The following is a 23,618-nucleotide window of genomic DNA, read 5'->3' as shown; positions in this document are numbered from 1 at the left end:
CCAACCACACACATTCTGATAACATTACACCATAAATGTCCCAGGACAGATCACAAATAAAGGCTCAGTACCACAAATATTTTGACAGTTGTGAAGTATGTTGGCTAAAATGGGCAAATAATCAATGCTGACGTCTCAGTGGTTATAACACACATGCCTTCTGTTAGCAGCCAGTCACTGATCCTTTGCATACTGCATACTTTGTACTGTATACTTTGTACTGTATAGATGTAACTCACTCAGAATCCCTGTATGATTACCATGTGATCAGACAAAAGACATGAGGTGCAAGTCTCTCTCTCTCTCTCTCTTGTACCATGCTGCTGAGTAATAGCTGGCACTGTACCCAGAATATAACACACACACACACACACACACACACACAAAATGCACTCACACAAACATGTTGCCATGTGAATTTAAATGGTTTGTTGCACTGGGCTATCAATCAGACCATCTGTCCCTGTCCTCCCAAACTTCATTAGTGGTTGTGCCGTGCATATGTCAGACATTTAGCCGGCACAAGCTCATGTTTATACACAGCTCCACCTTTGTTCACCAACAGCAATGCTTAGTTCCCAGCCAGTATTGGGTAGGGGTGGCAGCCAGAATTACTCAATAACGCTTCAGAATCTGAAATCTGATTTAGTGTTTACAAAATGTTTTGTGTGTGTGTGTGCACCTGGTAATTATTACGTTTTGGGGACCAATTGTCCCCACAAAGATAGGAATACCAGTAAATCTGTGACCTTGTGGGGACATTTTGAGGTCAGAACAGAATGATGTTTCTTGAAAATCTAAACCTTTGACAAAACATAAAAAAGCTGGCGCTGGCAACTTTTAAAAAAAAATGCTGGCGGGGAAAAGAGTTGCTTTTACAGTATGGTGTCAGAAATTAACATAATTTTGCCCACATGCTTTGTTACGTATGTGTTGCATGTATAGTACAAATATTTTAAACATGCTGTTTTAAAATACTAATTCTTAAGTTTAGTTTAAGGAATTAAAGCTGTTTTAATGAAGCAGTTGAGTAGACCCAGGGGCACCACTAGTAATTTTGAGCCTCCTGAATTTTATTAGCTACGGGCCCCCATACCATTCGACCCTGCAATGTCCGATTGTTGACCCTGGTACACACAGTCAGGTCCAATCGGTGGGCGCCCCTTCCTGTTAGGGCCTCATTCCTTGTCCATGTTTTCAAAGGTTAGTTGTGGTTCATTAGACGATGAATGTCAGATGAATGGGTAACATAAAGATTTGCTGCAGTGATGTAAATTTTGAATAGACAGTCATTTGTACACTTTTACAGGGCAGGTGGTCTTTGATCTGCTAAGAAGTAAAAATAACTTCAAAAAGTAAAGACATGAGTTTACAGTCCATGAACAAATGCGCAGTGGAACTAGTACAGTATGTAGATCAATCTTAATAAAAAAAAATAAAAAATAAAGAAATTGCATTGGAAACAATATTTGAATTTGTTTTAAATTTGCATGTTTTATCATTCATTCACACTGTCCTATCAGTTTTTTGTATTATGGGATCAAGTCCAAGTCATTGGCATTAGTACACTTGCATTTCTTTTTCAGTAAATAGTTTATTTTTCATTTTCATCCTGGTTGTTTTATTTCTGCATATATTCTATAATACAACCGCACACCAGGTGCATGATGTACGAAGACTACAGTAGTTTAAAAGTAGATTTAGTCATTTTTATATTCAGAATATTATGTCACATTCAAACCCTTATGAGTTAATATCTTGAATCTTTAAAAACTGTTTTTTGTCCGTGTTTCGCAGGTCGCTCTGAAAGTTGAAGTTTGGGTTGATTTGCTGTTGCTATCGCTGCCATATTTTATCATATAGAAATAAGATCACTTTTCCAGGATTAATGTCATTTTTACTTTCAGTAACAAATAATCTGTCTACTTCAGCAATTCAGATAATCTATGACACATGCATTGATTTAGGTATTCATTACTTTTTAATAAAACCTGTTTTTGTTGATTTTAATTAATTCTGGTTTTCATAGGTTTATTTGAAGGTTTATTTTTAAAGCATACGGTAAAGTTTTTTATTAAAAAAAATTTCACTAATAATTTATTAATTGCAGGAGTTTAAAAAAGCATCAAAAACTTTGAAAGCTTTCTTACATGACACTTTTAAATAGATTCTTTTAGTTAATAAGGTTTAAGCAGCTTCAGATTGGAAAAGAGCATTTGAAAGCTGAGCTTAGAAAAGTTCCTTTTGTTTGACGTACTTAACATGCCGATTAAATAATTTAGCGCTCAATAAGTTTCTATTTAAAGTGTACACCTTTGATGCATTAAAAGGATTTTTTTAATGCAATCATACATTAAGTTGGATGTTTTGATTCTGGAGAGTTGTCAGATTTGTGCAGTGTTGAATGATGTACTACACCCTTTGATGTACAGAATATTTCATAATTACAGTAAGCCATGTGGTGTGTTTGTTTGGTCACATCATATCTTTAGTAATGCACTGCCAGGTTCACCAGAAGAAAAACAGTTCCGAAACAAAGTTCTGTGCTACCCATGAGCGCTCCTTCGACTTCACATGCAGAGGTGATAATTTACTTGCGTATGAACATTGTGAAAGATGAGCCTTGTTTGGAGAAACTGAAAGGTTTGGCTCTGTTTGCCAGTGATGCTGGTTTCTTCTCCAGTGATTTATGGGAATGTTGTTGTGGCAGATGATTTGAGCTAGTGGAGATTTTGTATCAGCAATGGAAAATCTCTCAACTTTGTTCATTGTTGTCCAGCTATCTACCATCTATGTTCAGTGTTATCTCTTCATTTGCAAGGGCACACAGTAACAGCGATGATTTGATTGGATCTCTGGCATGCTATGAGATTCCCCACAGGACTGCTGGTCCCAGAGTAAGCCCACAGCAGCAGGGGTCCATCGGGGTGAGAAATCAGCCTCCTGTATGCCACAAATCCATAAACATTGCCATTTCACAAACTCAGCAGGATCTCAGAAAGTTGGTGTGTGTTTGTGTGCAAGAGAGAGGGTACAATATGGTCTCTTTTTAATGACACTTCTACTTACTGTAGAAGCATTTGTTTAATTCAGTAACAGCAGTTAGCCAGATATAATTAAGGGCACAGGGGAGAAAGGGCCATAGTAGTGAATATTCCTGTTTCAAATGCTTTATAAAACATTAGACTTATTTTTTTAACATTTAATCAAACCTATATCTAATATTTTTGGTGGATTTTGAGAGAGCACTTGCACTTGTAATATTTATATGTTTAATTACCTAATAATGTAGTTGAATAACATGGTTTGTTTGTTATTCGCTCTTAAAAATCTAGGTTGTTTGAACCCATGGTTTGGTCGACTATGGACAAACACAACCATCGGGTTATAAATAAACCTATGCTGGGTTGTTGCTATCTAACCATGGGTTAAAACAACCCAGCATTTGGTAACACATGAAACCAGAAACACAACGTGTTATAAGAAAAAATACCGCTTTAGGAATTTATTTATCATGGTCGAAAACAACATTCTGGACCAACATGTGCGAAACAGTGACAAAATAATGCGATATTTGTCAGCTCTATCAAGGGGTGCGTGCTAAAGTTGCTGTTATAGTTTGAGATGCAAATGTAGTCAGGTTTCTGAGAAAATCGCTTTGTTACTTTTGTCCTGTATTGCTTTCCTCCTGGTTCTTTCTACCTAAAAGTACCTCAAAGGTACATATGTGTCCCAAAATGGCACATATTAGGACCTTTTTAGGTGCCGTACCATCTCATTGACAACTTTTGTACCTTTTTTTCTGAGAGTGTATGGACCTTTTGTGACTTGCCCACAAGTAAATGCTTTTTGGAAATTGTCCTTTTAAAAAAGCAGGAAAAAAATAATATAAAGTCATAAGAGATAGCGAAAATTTGGGAAGAACAGCCAAAAAATATTGGCTGGGAAATGACAGAAATTTCAGCAAGTGTCTTTAATGGCTCAATGAGATTTAAATGGAGTTTAATGGAAGACAGACAGGAAGAGGACAGTAGAGCGTTGCGGAGGTGAGCTCGGGTGACTGTATATTGAACTGAGTGTTAATGGCCGGTGAAAGTAGGCCAGTGTTTTGGTTATTGTGGACCACAGATCTCTTGTGCCTTTCATGCAGGACAACAGTCAGTGTTCAATTTTTTCTTTCAGATCGACACACCTATTTATTCTCTTCCTTACTAATAAGATCTTATTTGGAGTGGTGCTGGGGTTTTTATGCCAGAGGCTCAGTGGCTTTATTTTCCCCTACACTATAAGCAAAGATATTTATTAAGAGCGTCTCTCTGTCAGTCTGTGTTCTTTCTGACTTGTAAGCAGAAAGCTGATTTTTCTACATTTTAAATAATGCATTTTTTGGGAAATAGGAAAGTGCATTAAATGGAACTAGTTAGTATAGCGAAAACATTATAATGTAGTTATTTAGTAATGTAATAGTAATAGTTATAGTAATGTAAATATTTAAAAACTAGAATGCACTTGGTGTGGGGTCATTTATAAAACTTTGTGAATGATGAGTTACAGTTCTGCATGGTTTTTTGGAACAGAATCTGTGTAGTCCTGGTCGTAAGTGTGCACCTGTTCTCTTGTATAGTTCAGTGGTAGAGCATTGCATTAGAAAATCAAAAGGTCATTGGTTTGAACCCAGGGAACACATTGTAATTCACTTCGAACAGAAGCATCTGCTAAAGGCATGTAAATGTAAGACACTTTAGCTGACCATTTATGTTGTGTGTATTATCTTTTTATGATAGCTTTCTCTAAGCTACACTTGAGCTTCAGTTGCTTGCACACACACACACACACACACACACACACACACACACACACACACACACACACACACACACACACACACACACACACACACACACACACACACACACGCACACACATATATATACATGGATGCTGGATGGTCAGCTTCCACTTTAATCTAGGAAATAATTCCATTTCCCATTAGTGTAATTAATTGAAAGCTTACCGCAGCACGAAAATGTACAAGACCAATGTGTGGTCTGTGTGTGTGTGTGTGTTTTTTTTTTTTTTTTTTGTGCTTGTGCGCAAGGGCTGCTGAAATAGTGTTATGGCGGACTGATTAGCATAGTCGTTATAAAATTATTGCCTAATACTTGACATGACTAACAATGTGAATAACTCTTTTTTTATAGGATCTTTGAGGAGACAAATTGCATTTTTCTTGATTGCTTTACATTGCTAAAAGATTTCCTTTGTTAAAAGGAAATGTAATTTGTAAATGATTTTCATAAAATTTGTGTTATGGTAAATTTAACGATGAAGAGGACTTATGGTTACTACACCGGTCAGTTTCTACCGCTTGCTTTCGTTTTGTATTTGTTTAATTTTGCTTTGCTTTTGTTGTGTTTCAGTTTTTTTTGTTCAAGTCTTATATCTGTCTTTTTTCTTATACTTTATCTGTCTGTTTTTCTTTTGTTTTGCATTGCTTTTGTTTTGTGTGCAAGTCTCACATTTGTCTCTTTTCTCCCCCCGTTCTCCCTTCCCGCTCTCTCACTCACTAATTAGAGAAGCCCCTGTCAGTAGAGCTGAGCTGTGGTGCTGGTCCTGTCCATGTGGTTTTGGAGCCTAACCACCCTCTGCTGCTGGACTGCCACCTGGGGGCCAATGATCCACCACTTAACGTGACCTGGCTGCGGGATGGAGTGGTGCTCACTGAGGGTCAGTGCATCCGCCCTTTGCCCAATGGCTCCCTGCTTATCCTGCCATCCACCACTGATGGCCAGGCTCCGGTGGGTGTGGAGGGCGGATACAGCTGCCTTAGTACCAGCTCAACAGGAGCCCTGACCAGCCGGGCTATCAGCATCCATCTCGCAAGTGAGTATGAACAAATGTAGCCCATAACACTAATGTCAAGCTCTGGAAAGCATCACATTCTAATTATTGTCTACAATATATTGTCAACTATTCATTTGAGAGCTTGTGAATCTTGTATTCCTGAGGGGCATTCATTTCGCGTCTTTTGTGATTTGATGAAGGAAAGAGATGTATGTTTTCTGTGCGGTTTTAGATGTGAAATGTGACCGCCCCTAAAGTTTTAGAGATGTATTGCTGTTGCGCAAACACTGAAAATTGCACTTTTCACATAGCATTAATATGCAAATGTTGTGTGTGATTCAAATCAAAAGAATAAAAAAACTGAGAGATAAAAATTGGGCCAAAAAGCTCAAAAGAATTTGTTGTCCACTGGGCTGCGTTTCCCGATAATGTTGTCTCTTAGCGCGCTACGAAGACTCTTAAGTTAAACCTTAACTACAGGTATACCTTTTCTTGGCGTGTTTCCCGAACTGTACCTTAGCGGGTTTCTTAAGGTATTCCTTCTTACGTACGACGTTACCAGGTGCTGTCCATGGTAATGGTGCTGAATAGGTTGATATCGATTGCTCGACAATCAATTGTTCACTTTATGTAATAGGTTTCGCTGCATTATGAGATAGCCAGTGGTGTGTTTACCCACCACGCAAACCACGCAATTGCGTAGGGCCTCGCGGGCTTGGGGGGCCCCCTACTGGCCACAAGGTGTGCGAAAGTATGTTACGTTTATTCAGACCCAAATAGGTATGGATAAAGCACGCGCGAGCGAGAGAAGTGCAAGTATGCACGCAGAATAATATATGCGCGCATCCTCGCGAGGGCACATATATATGGGAAGCCGAACTCATCAAAAGAAGGACGAAACTGCGCCACTCGAGTGATCTGCGCTGCGCGAACCAATTATATGCGCGGCTATGGCGTTTAATCAGACCCAAAAGTGAGCGAGAGATACGAGCGCGCAGAACAATATTCGCGCGTGGACAAGCGTCCTCGCGTGCGCGCAGATGAGCGAACTCTACGGGACAACGCACCTCTTCTCTGCACAGCGCGCACAAACAGCAGCCACACAAGTGCTGGAATGAGCGCTGGCTCGACTCTCTCTGTGCTCTTGTAACTGCACAACATTCACTCGATGATCAAGTTTACTTTAAAGACTTGGGCTTCACACTTGTGATTGGTGGTTTGGTTTGATCGGTGACACACATTTTTTGTTCCACACTCATACAGGTATAAACATGATAAATACACCACGCTTGGGTTTAGATCATGTCTAAAATACATAAATCATATTCTGTATCTCATCATTGTTATTAAAATCTCATCTTTAGTGTATTTCTAGTCTATATGCTTGTATCTCACAGTAAGTTTGTTTTTACAATATGAACATGAGAGTTTTGTGATTCCCATCCATAAATTCAAGGAATAACCAACTTACAATATTGTTTGCTGGTGTTTGTTAGTTCAGTTTGTTAGATCAGTCTGAATCATAATCTAATGCTTCCTCTTTTTCCTCATTTAGTTTTTTTAGTAAGATGTCAGACACTGAAGTTGCAGTATTAATTACATTGTTTTAAATACATCCTATAAGACATTTGCAAGCAAAATATATATCTGAGAGGGGAGCGAAAAAATTTTTTAACCAAGAATTTTTGTCATACCAAACTGTAACAATTTTGTGTTATTTTAAGCAGTGTAAAACTAAATAAACCCGGTTTATATATATCTCACTTAATTCTATATACTGAATATTATTGTTGTGCAATTCAATTGAAAAACCTTGGGCAATGCTGGGGCATGGGGGGCCTTGGTTCTTGGACTTTGCATAGGGCCCCCAAAATGGTAAACACGCCACTGGAGATAGCGGTGTTATTAATTAAAGAAACATTTCAGAAATAGTTCAAGTTAAATTTATTAGGAATATCTTGTAAAAATATTTCAAATTGCAAACAACTAAATTCAATCTTTTATTTTATATCAAACCCGTGCAAAACCCGCAATTCATTTCCAAACGTATCATGCATAAACTGCTCCAATGCATCCGCTATGCCTTCACTTTAAAGGATAATTTATATTAGGGGTTCCCAATAAGTGCGTTGCACAGGGGAATAAGGTGGGTCGTGAAAGTCTCCTGCTTGGATGTGCATTAAAATTAAAATATATATAAAAACAAACTGTCGTTCATTAGTTCACACGTTTATTGTGCTTGGACACTAGATGCGGAAAGCAGCGTGGTTACAATGTGGATAAGACGCATTTCTGGAGCCGCGCCTGTTAAATATAACATAAAAATATATAATATATAAATATATGATTACATTAGATTTTAGCTTTGATTAGTTTTAATGTGGACATTTTGTTGACCTTAGGAGACTATACAAGCAGTAATCAAGTGGAGCAGTTTCTTTTGAATGTTTATAAAGAATATGGCATGCAGTTGCCTCAAAGTTATAAAACATAAAAAAAAAAACTTCGCTGCAAAGTCGACTTAACATCAATAATAATATTTAGGAAAATCAACAATTATGATTTTGTGATGAATGTGCTCCTGTGGCATGCGATTTTTTACTTGATTTGTTTTATTTGCAGCTAAAATAGTCGGTAGACTAAAGATTTAACAGATATGAAATGCACAAATGAAATAGTAAGATTCGCTGTATAGCTGCCTGCCATTGTTTCACCAACTCCTCCACCCAAAATCTTTTTTTTTATAGTTTCTTTAGCCTGTAATAATAGTTCACAGCTGATGTTCCTTTGGAAAAATAATAATAAAAAATCAACCATCAGTGTAATGATGTCTAATTATGTGAATGTTTCATTCTTTAAATAAAAAAAAATGCCTAATTTAACACGGAGTGTACTTCAAACTTTTTAATTTTTTTACAAATTTTTAGTTATAGACTGCAATCTACACAAGCTTTTATCACAGTGATGGCCCGTAGCGGAGTCAAGTGGGATAAGGTACTGTAAAGCTAAGAGTGCTCCAGACCAACCTTCCGAACGTATGACTTACAGAAGGTATACGTAACTAAGAACGTTTCGGGAAACACGTATTAACGGTAAGGTACAGCTTAAGGTACAACTTAAGAACGACGTAGAGCTAAGAAGGTTTCGGGGAACGCAGCCCTGATCAGGACGTTTATATTCTTTGCACTTTTTTGCAATTCATGTAGCCTCTCTACAATAACGTTTTGGACCAATGATTGTGTATGGATCTCTTTTGTTTTGTGATCCTTTTGAGTTATTTTTGGATCTACGCACCGCTAGAAGTTTTGTGTGTCAGCATTCGTTTGGACTGTTGTCTCTGTCTCTATGTGATTCAAATCAAACAATGCTGCCTACTAAAACATCTGTCGCCACTTGCATGTTCTAAAAATATTCACCTCAGTAGCAGTGGCAGCACACATGTGAAATATTTCTTGAAATGTGAAATATTTCAAAAAGTGAGAAATTTTTGTGTGACTGGTAAAGAGACACAGACTGACTTACACAGCTGCAAGTTAAACAAAATTCAAAGATCATATATCTAAATATAAATAGGATAAATAAACCCATTGTGAAAAGGGCAAAAGTATATATTTATGTATGACTAAACCTGCAGTAGTTAAAGTAAAACACCACCGTTTTTCAATATTTTACTATGTTCTTACCTCAACTTAGACAAATGAATACATACCTATCTTTTTTCAATGTGTGCACCTAATCTTTGTACAGCTGGTTGTGAATGTGTTATCATTTAGCCTAGCCCCATTCATTCCTTAGGATCCAAACAGGGATTCATTTAGAAACCACCAAACAGTGGCAAAAGTGTTTGGTGGCTTCTAAATTCTTCTAAATTCAAAATTTAAGCTCATGTTGTCTAAATATTTTGGTTTTCCAGAAATAGAAACAGTAGAATTTTGTCCTTCCTCACAATGTCATTAACAAGTTGACAGTAGGCTTCTAGCTTAATGCCAACTTTGGCTAGAAAGTGTAGGAAGGCAAATAATCATCTTTGTAGTTCTAAGAATGAAAAATTAACATGCAGCTAGAGCACAGGATATATTATATTGCAATTTATATTATATTGGAGCTTAGTCTTGTTCTCACCTGGTTAGCACGGGGAGTCGATTTTGCTCGTGAAGCACCTGAAGAGGGGGAAAGAGATCAGACTGCAGCCCATTGGCGCCAAAACACATTTCAGCCTGAAGGGACTGGGTGGAAAGGCTATGCTCATGAATATAAATTTGCCACGATGTTACCAGGTATTATCCCTGAACTATTCAGTCATGAAACCTGTTTAATATTCATGAGCCGAGCCTTCACTTCAGCCATTATTCATAAGTTGATGTCCTGTGCAGATATTCTTGAGATGTGTGGGTATATGTTTCCATGCTGACATGGCATTGAGATACAATATATAACAATATACAATCATCTCATTTGCATTTTAAAGGACACACCCAAAATGACACATTTTTGCTCACACCTACAAAATGACAATTTTAACATGCTATAATAAATTATATTTTGGTATTTTAAGCTAAAACTTTACACACATACTCTAGGGACACCAAAGATTTATTTTACATCTAAAAAAAGTTTTGTGGAATTTCTGCTTTAATTTCTGACTATCTAGCAGCCTTTTTGTCATCGATTTTAAAGTGATTTTATAGATTTTGATAGATTTTTTGTTTACTTTTTTAATGGAGGACATAAAGCTACTTTTAGCTGTTTGAAAATTCAGATACTGAAACTAATTATACCAAATTATGCCATATACAAGCAAATTCCTGGAGTATTTTAATATCACCAGATTAAATTTAGCGAAATCCAGCTCTTTAACCTCTTAACATTAAGACCTTTTATAGTCATTAACGTATTAAAAATAATTTAAGCACATTTTTGACACATTTAGTTTCTGTTACAGTGCATATTAGACTGAAACCACACACTCTCTCTAAAACTCCATCAGTGTGTACAACTGAGATGACAGGCATCATTACTGGCTTCATAAAAGGAAAATTGAATGAACAGAAATAATGAAGAAGACAGAGTCATGGCCAATGAAATACATAATGACTGAAAGAAATGGTCTCATCTAGTGGGCAGCTTTAAACTCAGAGGTGAGAAAGAGAGAGAAAATCAGACTAAGTTAAATAATGTTAGGTGTCTATCAGAGGCTAGGGGAGAGCGGGGCACAACCTAACGCTTTTTGGTTTTGGCTCAATCCTTCAAAATATATTTGAGTTTGATTAATTATATTTTTACACAAGCAACACACACATCTCTGCTACAAATGAACATTTGAAGTTTGTTTCTATTACTTACCATTCTTAGAAAATTACACTAAACGTGACAGAAGTGCAAACGTTACAACTTACCCCATAGGTGGGGTTAATTGTAACAGGCAGGGGGTTAGTTGCTAAAAATTAAGTTTGCAGGCACATATTTCAATACTATTTTGTCTATATACTTGAAGTGGATATTGTTTATATGTCTGTCTATAATAGACAGGTATCCACACTGTATTCATTCATCCAGCCCTTTTCTAACAATAGTTCAATTATAAATGGATACAAATGTCTAAATATGTGAAAAAAGCAGTACATTATGACAATTTTTTTTTATATGTGATCCAGTCTGTAATAACCATACTACGGTTTCAAAATCAAATTCTGAGATAATGAAAATCAAAGTCAGATTTTAGCCATTGATCTCATTATGATTTCAGTCTTTGACGTGACCTTATTCAATCAATGTTAAAGATATGAACAAAAATAAATTTGACACACAATTTTTGATAAGACAGGCACATTTATTTTGTTGGCACACAGCAATCATTTGTGTGTAGCATATTTAAAACAGCGGCAAGGATTACGCTAACGTTAGCGGTTTTCATACACTCTCAGAAATAAAGGTACAAAACTGTACCTTTTCTGTCACTGGGGCTGTACCCTAAGTTTCTGTTTGGTACATTTAAAGGAATACAAAACAGAATACAATTTTGGGGTTGATTACCGTACCTTTAGGACCTACATTGTTAGAAAAAAGTCAAAATATGTACCCTAGCTGTCAGTCGGGCAGCACCCTTTAAGATGGTAATTGTATGGACCATTAGGTACAGATGTGTGAACATTTAGTACCAATATGTACCTTTGAGATACTAATATGTATTTTTGAGGTACTAATAAGCCCTCTTTGGTCCCAGCATGTACTTCTGAGGTACTAAAATGAAATCCTTAGGTGCAAAGCTGTACTTTTTGAAAGGGTACAGCACCAGTGACAGAAAAGGTACAATATTGTGAGATATTCTGAGAGTGTATCGTTATTGCTGAGGGGTTAGTTTTAACACAGCGTTACAATTAACTCCACTGGGTCAAAATATTTTCAAGGAAAAGTTGCTAAGATCTGCAGACATATTTAAAAATGATGCTATGTTTCAGTCAACAAGACACTGATTAAGATGACATAGCATTGGATCTGGTATCTACACACCCAACTTAGAAACCAAAAAAAAAAAAACATACTTACATCTGACCAAAACACTCCTTCATCAATAACTCTCTGGAAAAACATGATACATTTCCGATAATTTGCGGGAGATCGTCTTTTGGCAGCGTGAAAAAAATACCGGAAAAACAAAACGGACAACCATGTGCAACAATGTAAACAGTCCATGTTACCACTAACCATGTGTTAGTTTTTGCCCCGTGCAGCTCTATTTATTACAGATTCAGACACTGTTTGAAAAAAGTTGGGTTTTGTTGGTTTACTTATTACACAGAAGAAAGAGCTGACAAACAAACAACTGAAATATGCAACTGCAAATAAATAGATATACAGTATTAGCCTATATCAGACATAGGAAGGGGACATAGGACTGTTCAAGGACCTGGCAAAGTTATTTCAGTATTTTTTAATCTGAATACAGTATAACATCAAAACATCAAACAATTTTATGGTATTTAATTAAAAGTTAGTTTATTGAATGTCACAGAATGATGTCTTTTTGTAAGGCATGCGTTAGAAAGGAGATGACTGGAGACTCAAAAGAACAGGCAGACATCAGTCTTTGACCACAATTTTCTGTTACAAACGTTCACATAGCATCTTGAGGTTATAATAACATAAAAAATTAATATCCATATTTTGATTTTCAATTATTTATTATAAAAACTGATTATTTTTAATAAATAAATAGTTTTTTCCCCAAAATGCTATAAATCTATTGAATCAATATATAAATGTGCATTCATCTTTGCCATGTTATATTCATTTAGTTGATAAATAATTGATTTAAAAAATAAACATTATTGGCATTCACACACTTTCCCCTGTCATATTAAGAACACCGTCATTGCTGCACACTCTAAAAAAAATCCGTATAAATTGCAGCTGGGTTGCCGGTAATTTACCGTAGATTTAAATTTATGTTAATTACTGGCAAAATTTTGTTCAAAGTTGAATGAACATTTAACATTTACAAGTCTTTGTCTTTACAGAGTAAAACTAAAAAAACAGCATCAAGCAAAACATACTGGGAAACAAAATCTGAAGCAAAAAACAGAAAAAGGTTGATGATGATTTCTGTTTCCCAGAATGCTTTGCATGAGACAGTTATTGTATAGTTTTATTCTGTAAAGATAAAGACTTGTTAATATTTAAAATTTATTTAACTTTGAACAAACTCTTGCCAGTAAATAACATAAATTTAAATCTACGGTAAATTACCGGCAACCCAGCTGCAATAACATTGTAATTTCTACGGATTTTTTTTACAGTGCACTGTAAAAAAAATCATTGGAAATTGCAGCTGGGTTGCCGGTAATTTACCGTAGATTTAAATGTATGTTATTTACTGGCAACATTTTGTTCAAAGTTAAATGAACATTAAACATTTACAAGTCTTTGTCTTTACAGAGTAAAACTAAAAAAACAGCATCAAGCAAAACATTCTGGGAAACAAAATCTGAAGCAAAACCCAGAAATAGGTTGATGATGATTTCTGGTTCCCAGAATGCTTTGCATGAGGCTGTTGTTGTATAGTTTTATTCTGTAAAGATAAAGACTTGTTAATATTTCAAATTTATTTAACTTTGAACAAACTCTTGCCAGTAAATAACATACATTTAAATCTACGGTAAATTACCGGCAACCCAGCTGCAATTACATTGTAATTTCTACGGATTTTTTTTACAGTGTGCTGTCATCCTTGGGACTCCATCGCTGAACTTTTTCGACTGTAAACTGTAACTTCGAGTAAAATAATGTAACATTTTTCATAAGATCCCCTGGGGTCAATGTGTTAGCATTACAGAAGTTTAATGCTGTCGTGTGAGAACAAGCAACAGCTGGCATTTTTCCTTCGCCCGAGTGCCTCTCACGTAAATTATTTGATTTTGATGGCTTACGTTTCTTCCCCGCCACAGAAAGCTACCAAAGGTTTATCAATGCCAACAAAACTAATGTTGTTTTTGTTTGTTTGTTGAGCACGAAGTACAAAGTAGATGAGGAAAACTAGGATTTGTGTATTCAAAGCACCACCCTTATTGTTTACAATGCGTGGAATGGTGCGCTATGATTGGTTGAGTGGATTAATTGCATTCTGCAGAGGAGGACTGGCCTTTGTCGCAGTTTGGAAAAAAGAGAGAAAAGATAACAAAATAAAGCATCGGATTTTGCATAAAATTAAGAATTAATACTGACCTGATACAATACAGATTTTTTGCGGTAATGATTAAAAAAAAAAAAAAAATAATCAAACCCTTCATATGTATTTGCATTTGAATAATGCTGTGTTACTGCTATAAGACATTTTTAAATGAAACAACACCTCTGGTGCTTATTTGTTGTTGGATAACTCCTCTCCTGGGGGCTCACCGGATAGTAAAGTGTCCATCGAATGAACACTTCAGGATCTTGCCGAAGGAAGTAGGTCATCCGGTTACTTTTCATATACAGTTTTTCAAAACTATGAGTTTGGACATAGTGGCCTTCTGCTTTTCGCCTACTCAATGAATGAAAGTAATGTTATGAAAGAAAATGATGTGGAAAACAGGGTGAGCAAATGTGGAAAGGGCAAGATAATAGCTGGCAGATGAGGGTGATTGGAGACACCAGACAGGTAAATTACATTTTTTATATAACTTTGATTGTGTTTATATGATGATGGACATATGTATCTCAGATTGCTTTAGGGTAAATAATGGGGTAAATATAATATTTGGCTGGAGTACACCTTTAAGAAACCGTTTCTTTAAAGAACATTCTAAAAATATATGATTGTAAATATATACAGAGGAAGAGTATTGGTATTAGAGCTAATTCATATAGAGAGACCAATTCCTCTATTGAGAATTGTCAGTGCACTGAAGGTCTACTCACATGGAGTACATGATGAGTATGTGCTTTTGTTATTCAGCAGTTATCTGTCATTTCTACAACTGGATTCATAGCACTGCAGCGACTCTAAACAGCAGCCATACGCCTGTAGCTATCATGATAAAGATTTCATTCACTTAGTTCTGACAACAGCATGAAGAAGGGGGTCCTCTTTTAAACACTCATTTATTTTTATTCACAATTTCCTTCTTGTTGCGTTTATGCATGGCTGCCTTATCTTTCAGGCTGAATATTATTTTTATTCTCAAATAACTTTCTTGATATAATATTCTTGAAATTACCATTCTCACACACCTGCTGCTGGTACTGTTCCAGTAGATCTCATGTTTTTTGTGTGTGTTTGCTTTAGACAGCATGCTGTGTAAAAGTCAAAAATATCCAGTGTTAATGTTTAACAGGTCTGCAAAGCTGTTTTCTTCCCTTTTTTCTTTTTGTACATCGTGTGAACTTGTTTTGGAACATCTGAACTAAGTTTCAGTTTGTATGTGGATATCTGCTTATCTGGAAGATTATAAATGGCCAGTTTAATGAGATTCAGTAGTCGGCACATTCTCTATAGGAAATAAATCAATCCATTAAGAATGTTTTGATATAATAGATTAATTTGTATTGCTCAATTTTTATGGCCATGCTTCTATATAGCTCAGTGGTGGAGCATTGCATTAACAGCCCTAAAGGTCATGGATTCAAACCTAGGGAACACACGTACTGTTTAAAAAAATGTTTACCTCGTAATGCACTGAACCTTGCTTTTGATTAAAGTGTCTGCAGAATGCTTAAAATGTAAATGTAATCTCATTAAAACAAAGACCAAGGCTACATTAAATGGGTAGTTGTACCAAAATATGACTCACTGTGACTGTTTGACCTGTGGAACACAAAAGCGAATCCCTTTGAATATATAAAAAATTATGTATACTTCCTAACATTTTCCTTTTTGCTGCATAGGTGTTTAAGGGCATCATCTTTTTAAAGTGGTGTTTTTGGCCTGTGTTTCTGTGTGTAAGTGCTTGTTTGGTGGTCTGTAGTTTGGAGCTATGTGAATCTGGCAGATGCAGCAGATCAAAGTGAAAGTATTTTCAAAGCCAAGGGGCCCAGAGCAGAGGTCAGGGGCCCCACTTGCTTCCTGTATGCTCACAACATGTGTCTACAGTTCTTGTGCTCATTTCACAAAAAGTGAATGTACTGCATTCTTCTTTTCACTTTCTTTTCCACTACCTCTCTCCCTCTCAGGCTTGTCTCATTTTCTTCAAGATCCTGAACCACAGGTTGTGCCAATGGGTGGCACTGTCCGGTTTGAATGCTATGTAGATGGTTTGCCTACCCCAAGTATCACCTGGGAGAAAGACCAGGCACCCTTACCTGCCCCTGTTGATGCTGCAAAACCATCCAGGTATGTTTATGTGTGCCTTTTTAATCAGTTATTAGATTGTTTGCAAAAAGGAGGATAGTTAAGCTAGTTCAGCATAAAAAAAATCACTTTATTGCTTTATAAGTCGTTATCGGTGCACCAGACTTATACGATTATTAGTGTCTCAACACCGGATGGAGTCATTTATACTCTGTTTTAGAGAACAGATCATTATCTACAGTTAAGCTGGAAGGTTCACAGCTATCCTCCAATTATGGTTCCTGTCTGAAGAATATTTTCCTTGTGATGTGCCCAGTGGTGAAAACTCATTAGACATGATGAGACAATCCATAGCATCTGTGAGTGTGGTTCTGTTTGGACTGGCTCTGTGTTTCCCGACTTGATATAACATAGACACTAACCAGCAGGCAATTTTGGCCAAATCAAGGCAAAATTTGAGCTGTCAGTGAAAGTCTTATAGACGTCTAATCCAGGCCCGGATTAACACAGTGTAGTGCCATAGGGTGACCACATTTTAAGTGCGCCCCCCAAAAAAAATATTTTAAAGTCTAGTGATTCAGGGCTCCAGACTAACTTTTTAGTTATTAGGAGCACTGTAGCCCCTGGTTAGATATGGGATTTGAATAAGAATGTTCCCTTTCAATACGGTTCACTTCGCATTGCGTCAGTTTGCTGACGCTATGGGGGGGAAACTCCTGTTTACTCCGTGATTGAAGCCTATTGGTTAACGTCTGTAGAAAATACAGACCAATGACGTTTGAGCCCGCGCGGGGCGTGGCACACGTCCCTATATAAGCCGGGGAAATACGTCAAGAGCTCATTACTTTTCTCCTTCAGCGCGAACCTTCTCGCTGCTCCGAAGAAGCCCTTACTCGCCGTCGATCTAAGCACTGCAGCGGACTACTACACACCAGCGTGTTCCCCTGCCGCTTTCCGGTGAGCCTAAAAAGAGAGATTTCATCTAAAAGAGCAGAAGCGCGTTGAGATAATGTCGCTTCGGCATTGCGGCTCATGCCGAGCCCCTTTGCCTGTGGAGGATTTCCACAAAGAGTGCGTCATCTGTCTGGGTCCTGCCCACGCCGAGGCCGTACTCACCGAGGCGGGCTGCGCCCACTGCGAGCTCCTTCCCATCGCGGTGCTGCGCTCCCGCCTCGAGATCTTCCCGTGCTCTCCCGCCTAAACAGCAGCGGAGCCGTGAAGCTGGAAGACGCCCCGAGACCGAGTCCACGCCGGCTCATCCCCCGCGTGCTCTGTCTCCCCGCCATCATCCTGTCACCTTCGCCCATGAGGACCTACGCCCCCTGCCGAGTGCTAGCGGCATGGTTTCCTTTGGGTCCGGTGACAACTTGGAGATGATGTCATCCTCTGAGGAGTTAGAGGATTGGGCGGCTTCGGATGACGACGCCCACGCAGCCGCCGCTGAAGAACCAACCGAGTCGCGTCCTCACGACTCTGAGCTCATCCGCATCTTGACGCAAGCTACGGCGGAGCTCAACATCAAGTGGTCGCCGCCGTCAGAGCCCCAACTCAGCCGGCTGGACGAGTGGTTTCTGCAGCCCGGGCGCCGTCAATCATCCCGCCAACGGCAGGCGCCGTTTTTTCCTGAGGTTCACCAAGAGCTCACCAAATCCTGGCGTGCTCCCCACTCCACCCGAGCTCAGAGCGCCGTCTCCCACGTCCTCTCTGTAGTGGACGGCGCCGACGAACACGGCTACTCCAAAATGCCGCCGCTCGAGGAAACTGTCGCCGCCCATCTCTGCCCGTCTTCAGCCGGCGGATGGAGAGCGAAGATGAACCATCCATCAAAGCCCTGTCGTCTGACATCAACCCTGGCGTCAAAATCTTACGCCTCCGACGGCCACGCTGCATCCCCTCTCCATACGATGGCGGTGCTGCAGGTATACCAGGCAAAACTCCTCCGTGACATGGACGAGGCAGGCCCGGACCCGTCGACCTTTAAAGACCTGTGCAGCGCGACTGATCTGGCCCTTCGCGCTACTAAAGTCGCCACTCAGGCTGTAGGAAGAGCCATAGCCAGCCTGGTTGTTCTGGAGAGACATCTGTGGCTGAACTTGACGGAGATCAAGGATACGGATCGGGTTGCCCTTCTTGACTCGCCCGTGTCACAGTCGGGGCTCTTCGGCTCTGCTGTGGAGGGGTTCACCCAGCGCTTCACTGAGGCACAGAAATCGTCGCAGGCTATGCGGCATTTTCTACCAAAACGATCTGCCTCAGCGTCTGAGACCGGCCGCCCAAAACCGCCGCCAGCTCAACGCCCTAAGCCAGCACCAGCTCAGCCCCAGCAGAGAGCTGAACCGGAGGTCAAGCGCCAGCGTCCTGCACGACCGGCTGGCCCGCCTCGACGCCGCGGTCCCCGTCCCCGGACCCTGAAGAGAGTCTGAGGAGGAAAAGAGGCTCTGGTCCCGCTTCGGCCGGCCCGCCCTCGAAAGTTCTGCGTGTTTCAGTCCCCTCGGGCGCTGGACACACCCTCGCTGTAACACCGAAAAACAAATTTTTACCTTTTCACAAAAAGAGCAAATTTCCTCCTCTGTACACACACACACACACACACACGGCTTAACGTCCATAAGCATATCGACGCTCGCCGTCAGACTTCACGTTTGGCAATCCACCCCCGGTATGCCGGGCTGGATTCTAAATGTAATCCAACACGGTTATTCACTTCAATTCGCTCGGAGACCACCCCGGTTTCGCGGCGTTCTCTACACCACTGTCCCAGACGATTGCATGCAGATCCTCAGGGAAGAGGTACGTTCTTTATTACTAAAAGACGCGATAGAGACAGTCTCGGCGGAGCAAAGCGAATCAGGCTTTTACAGTCGTTATTTTCTCGTTCCAAAGAAAGACGGCGGCCTCAGACCGATATTGGATCTACGCGTTTTGAATCGCGCTCTTGCCAAACGGCCAGTCAAAATGCTTACAGCCAGACGAATCATGGTCGTTATTTCGACCGGGCGATTGGTTCATATCAGTGGATCTGAAAGACGCTTACTTTCACATTCCGATAGCACCACGTCACAGGCCGTTTCTAAGATTCGCGTTCGACGGGACAGCATACCAGTACAAAGTTCTGCCCTTCGGATTATCTCTGGCACCACGCACATTTACCAAATGTGTGGATGCGGCTCTCGCCCCTCTCAGACAAAGCGGCATCCGCATATTGAATTACCTCGAAGATTGGCTTATTCTAGCCCAGTCAGAGAGGGAAATTATTACGCACAAGACCGTTGTACTCCAGCATTTGGAGAATTTAGGGTTCAAAATCAACCTCCAGAAGAGTTTGCTCACCCCCACGCAGCGAATCGCGTTCTTAGGCATGACGCTCGACTCGTTAAAGATGCGGGCATGGCTTACACAGGAACGCGCGCTCACGGTCAGACGCGAGGCGGCATCGTTCAAAGCGGGATCACATCTCCCTCTCAAACGATTCCAAAAAATGCTGGGTCTGATGGCAGCAGCATCCCCACTGATACCGTTGGGAATGCTGTTCATGAGACCGCTTCAGTTTTGGTTGAAAGCGAAAGTTCCGCCCCGTGCTTGGTTGTCGGGCCGCTTATTAATCAAAATCACGTACAGCTGCGTGAAAGCGCTTTCGATATGGACATCCCCTCGCATTTTCCTCTCGGGCACGGAGCTCGGCTCCGTGAGCAGGAGGAAAGTGGTGACTACGGATTCGTCTGCGACGGGTTGGGGCGCTCACTGCGACGGCGAACCCGCCTTCGGTGCGTGGAACAACCAGTTGTCTCAGCTTCATATCAACCACCTCGAGATGTGGGCGGTTATCTTAGCGCTACGACACTTTCGACCGAAACTCCAACATCAACACGTTCTAGTGCGGTCGGACAGTATGACGGTGGTCTCGTTCATAAACCACCAAGGAGGGCTGAGATCTCGCTCCCTATCCAGGCTGGCGAAACGGCTTTTATTATGGGCTCACGCGAACGTACGTTCGTTAAAAGCGACTCACGTACCGGGTGTAGCCAATACGGGTGCAGACATTGTCTCGCGCAGCGGTCCGCCGCAGGGAGAATGGAGGCTGCATCCTCAGACAGTCGAGAAAATATGGACCGTCTTCGGCCGAGCGGATATCGATCTGTTTGCATCCGACGAGAACGCGCATTGCCCGATCTTTTTCTCTAGACACCATGATGCCCTGTCGCAAACATGGCCGGCGCGTCTTCTATATGCTTTTCCTCCGTTAGCTCTGTTACCACAAGTCCTCCAGAGGATTAGAGAGACGAAATGCGCGATAATTCTGATCGCCCCGTTTTGGCACAATCAACCGTGGCTCCCCGACCTATGGCAGCTGAAAACTTCAGCACCATGGCGAGTACCGCTGAGGAAAGAACTCCTATCTTAGGCGAGAGGGACGATATGGCATCCACAGCCAGAGCTATGGAATCTACACGTTTGGTCTCTGAACGGCAACCGTCACGCCTTTCAGGACGAGTGTTAAATACTCTAACTGAAGCTAGGGCCCCATCTACCAGGTGCCTTTACGCTCAAAAGTGGTCTATTTTTTCTGACTGGTGTACGACGAAAAACTTAAACTCAAACACCTGTGAAGTGGAGCATATTCTCTCCTTTCTGCAGGAAATGCTGGACAGCGGTCGCGCGCCCGGGATGGGATTGGGATTACGTTCTGGGGCTGGGCTGGGATTACGTTCCCCCATAGCGTCAGCAAACTGACGCAATGCGAAGTGAACCGTATTGAAAGGGAACGCTTAGGTTACTCACGTAACCCCGGTTCCCTGAAATAACGGGAACGAAGCATTGCGTCGCTGGCCGTGCTACAAACGTCTACGCAGCGAGTGTTATTCGGCTGCGCGCTTCAGTCGAATAATAATGAGCTCTTGACGTATTTCCCCGGCTTATATAGGGACGTGTGCCACGCCCCGCACGGGCTCAAACGTCATTGGTCTGTATTTTCTACAGACGTTAACCAATAGGCTTCAATCACGGAGTAAACAGGAGTTTCCCCCCATAGCGTCAGCAAACTGACGCAATGCTTTGTTCCCGTTATTTCAGGGAACCAGGGTTACGTGAGTAACCTAAGCGTTATTTAATATATAGGTTTCTTTATGTTTAAAAGCTTATTAAGATGCGTTTTCGTCGATCGGATCACTAGTGGACGAGAGAGACCTAGTATTTAGCAACACCAGTCCGTCTCTTTTGTCCACTTTCGATCGCTTCGGTCCTGATTACTTTGAGTGGTGGTCCGTGGAGACCGCGGGGAAGTCCCTTTGCTTTCGTTTTAACGCAAGCTGGAGCAATGACGGGTTTAAATGGACGCGAACCAATACTATGCTTGTGTTTTAAGTAAACATGCTGCACAGTGTTTTGTACATGAATATGTTGAAGCTTTCTCAGATTTTTCAGCACAATTAATGAAATAAGATCACACAACTTTCACGCGCTCGCGAAATGAAACTGCGGAGATCAGCCACTTTTAGCTTTATCAATGAAAGCCTAAAGACTGTGTGTTCACGCTAAAAGTCAGAAATGACGTAAAACTTTGTCATCAGTACCTCAGATTAGATAAATAGGAGGAGAGAAGGCAGTCCGTGTGGCTGTTCGAACACATTTAACCACATGCGGACCAAATGCCAATGCTGGCCAGATTGGCAAAAAAGTATCTCTGTGTCCAGTCCTCTTCTACATCCTCAGAGCGAGTGTTCTCTACCGCTCTGTCATGGCTTTTACCTGAGAACGTTGACATGCTGATTTTTCTTAAAAATCAACTGCTAGTATTGTTTTCTACATAAAAGTTTACTTTTATGTTGCTTTTAGGACGTTTATGTTCATTGATCATTTGTCTTACTTATATATTTTATTTATTTATTTTATTGATATGTAAGACATATGCCCTGGATGTTATAGGGATGTTTTTTTTTAAAGATTGTGTGTATTATTAAACATTTCGAAATAAATAACAAAATGTTGAAAATGAGAGGTTTGGGCTTATTATGTCCACTGAAAGTCACTTAAGTCAGAGTAAAGTACCGAAAAAGGTACCGCTGGGTACCGGTATCGAATTCCAGGTACCGGCATCGGACCCGGTACCGGTAAAAATGTGAAAGGTACCCAACCCTACTGGCAGTACCATCTTTATCATAGCTTAGCATTATTTATTGAATCTGATTAGACCTTTAGCATCATGCTCAAAATATTTTACATTTAAAAATTAAAAGTTGCGATTTTCTAGGCCGATATGGCTGGGAACTATATGCTCATTTTGCCATAATAATCAAGGACTTTGCTACCGTACCATGGCTGCAGCAGGCGTAATGATATTACGCAGTGCCCGTAAATAGTTCTCTGCTTTTGAAAGTTACCAAAGGGACTATTTTCTGGCTCTGCGTAAGATTATTATTGAGCGTGATGCTAATGGTAATCAGATTCAATGGATTATGCTAAGCTATGCTAAAAGTGGTACCGCCAGATCCGGAGATCAGCTGAATGGATTCCAAAAACGGTAAAAATCAAGTGTTTAACTCTAGGGGAGCTGGAATCTAAGCATTTTTTTTTTTAAACAGAGTATCCCTTTAAATTTGTTTTTTGTGCCTAGTTGTACTGTAACTGTACCATCTTGGCTCAAAGAATTATGTTGTCATCACCACCAGTCCTAGCCTGTGGAGATTAGTCCTACTGTAGCCTCCGCTTTCAGTATTACAAAGGTTTATAACGATATAATTGGGGTCACCAAGTTTATCGTGCAACATCCTAATTGTTTATTTCCCTAGAAATTTCATTAGATTACCATAACAACCTGCCTCAGCTTTTGATGTTCATATCTCTTTATTCTCATCCCTGCCTCTCTTAGTTTTTTCTTTACCCTTGTTCTTTCTCTTGTTCTTGTTTTTCTCATTTGCTTGAACATGGGAGCATCTGTCCTGTTTTTATAAGATTTAGCATTTCTCTCTTACTCATTCTTTTTAACACACATATGGGCTCGCACATAAAC

General features: G+C 40.1%; 1 protein-coding gene across 1 annotated transcript in view; it reads left to right on the top strand.

The window, feature by feature from the left end:
* Positions 1-23,618, top strand: part of igdcc4 (immunoglobulin superfamily, DCC subclass, member 4) — a 154,370-nt gene that overhangs the window by 62,888 nt on the left and 67,864 nt on the right. Inside the window, exons 2-3 of the mRNA XM_065267762.2 lie at positions 5,575-5,883; positions 16,495-16,654. Coding sequence (XP_065123834.1) covers positions 5,575-5,883; positions 16,495-16,654 — 469 coding nt within the window. The remainder of the gene's footprint in view (positions 1-5,574; positions 5,884-16,494; positions 16,655-23,618) is intronic.

This window comes from Paramisgurnus dabryanus, chromosome 2 (assembly GCF_030506205.2).
Source record: "Paramisgurnus dabryanus chromosome 2, PD_genome_1.1, whole genome shotgun sequence".
Lineage (NCBI taxonomy): Eukaryota > Metazoa > Chordata > Actinopteri > Cypriniformes > Cobitidae > Paramisgurnus > Paramisgurnus dabryanus.
The sequence above is the reverse complement of the archived record's forward strand: the minus strand, read 5'-3'. Positions and strand labels throughout refer to the sequence as shown.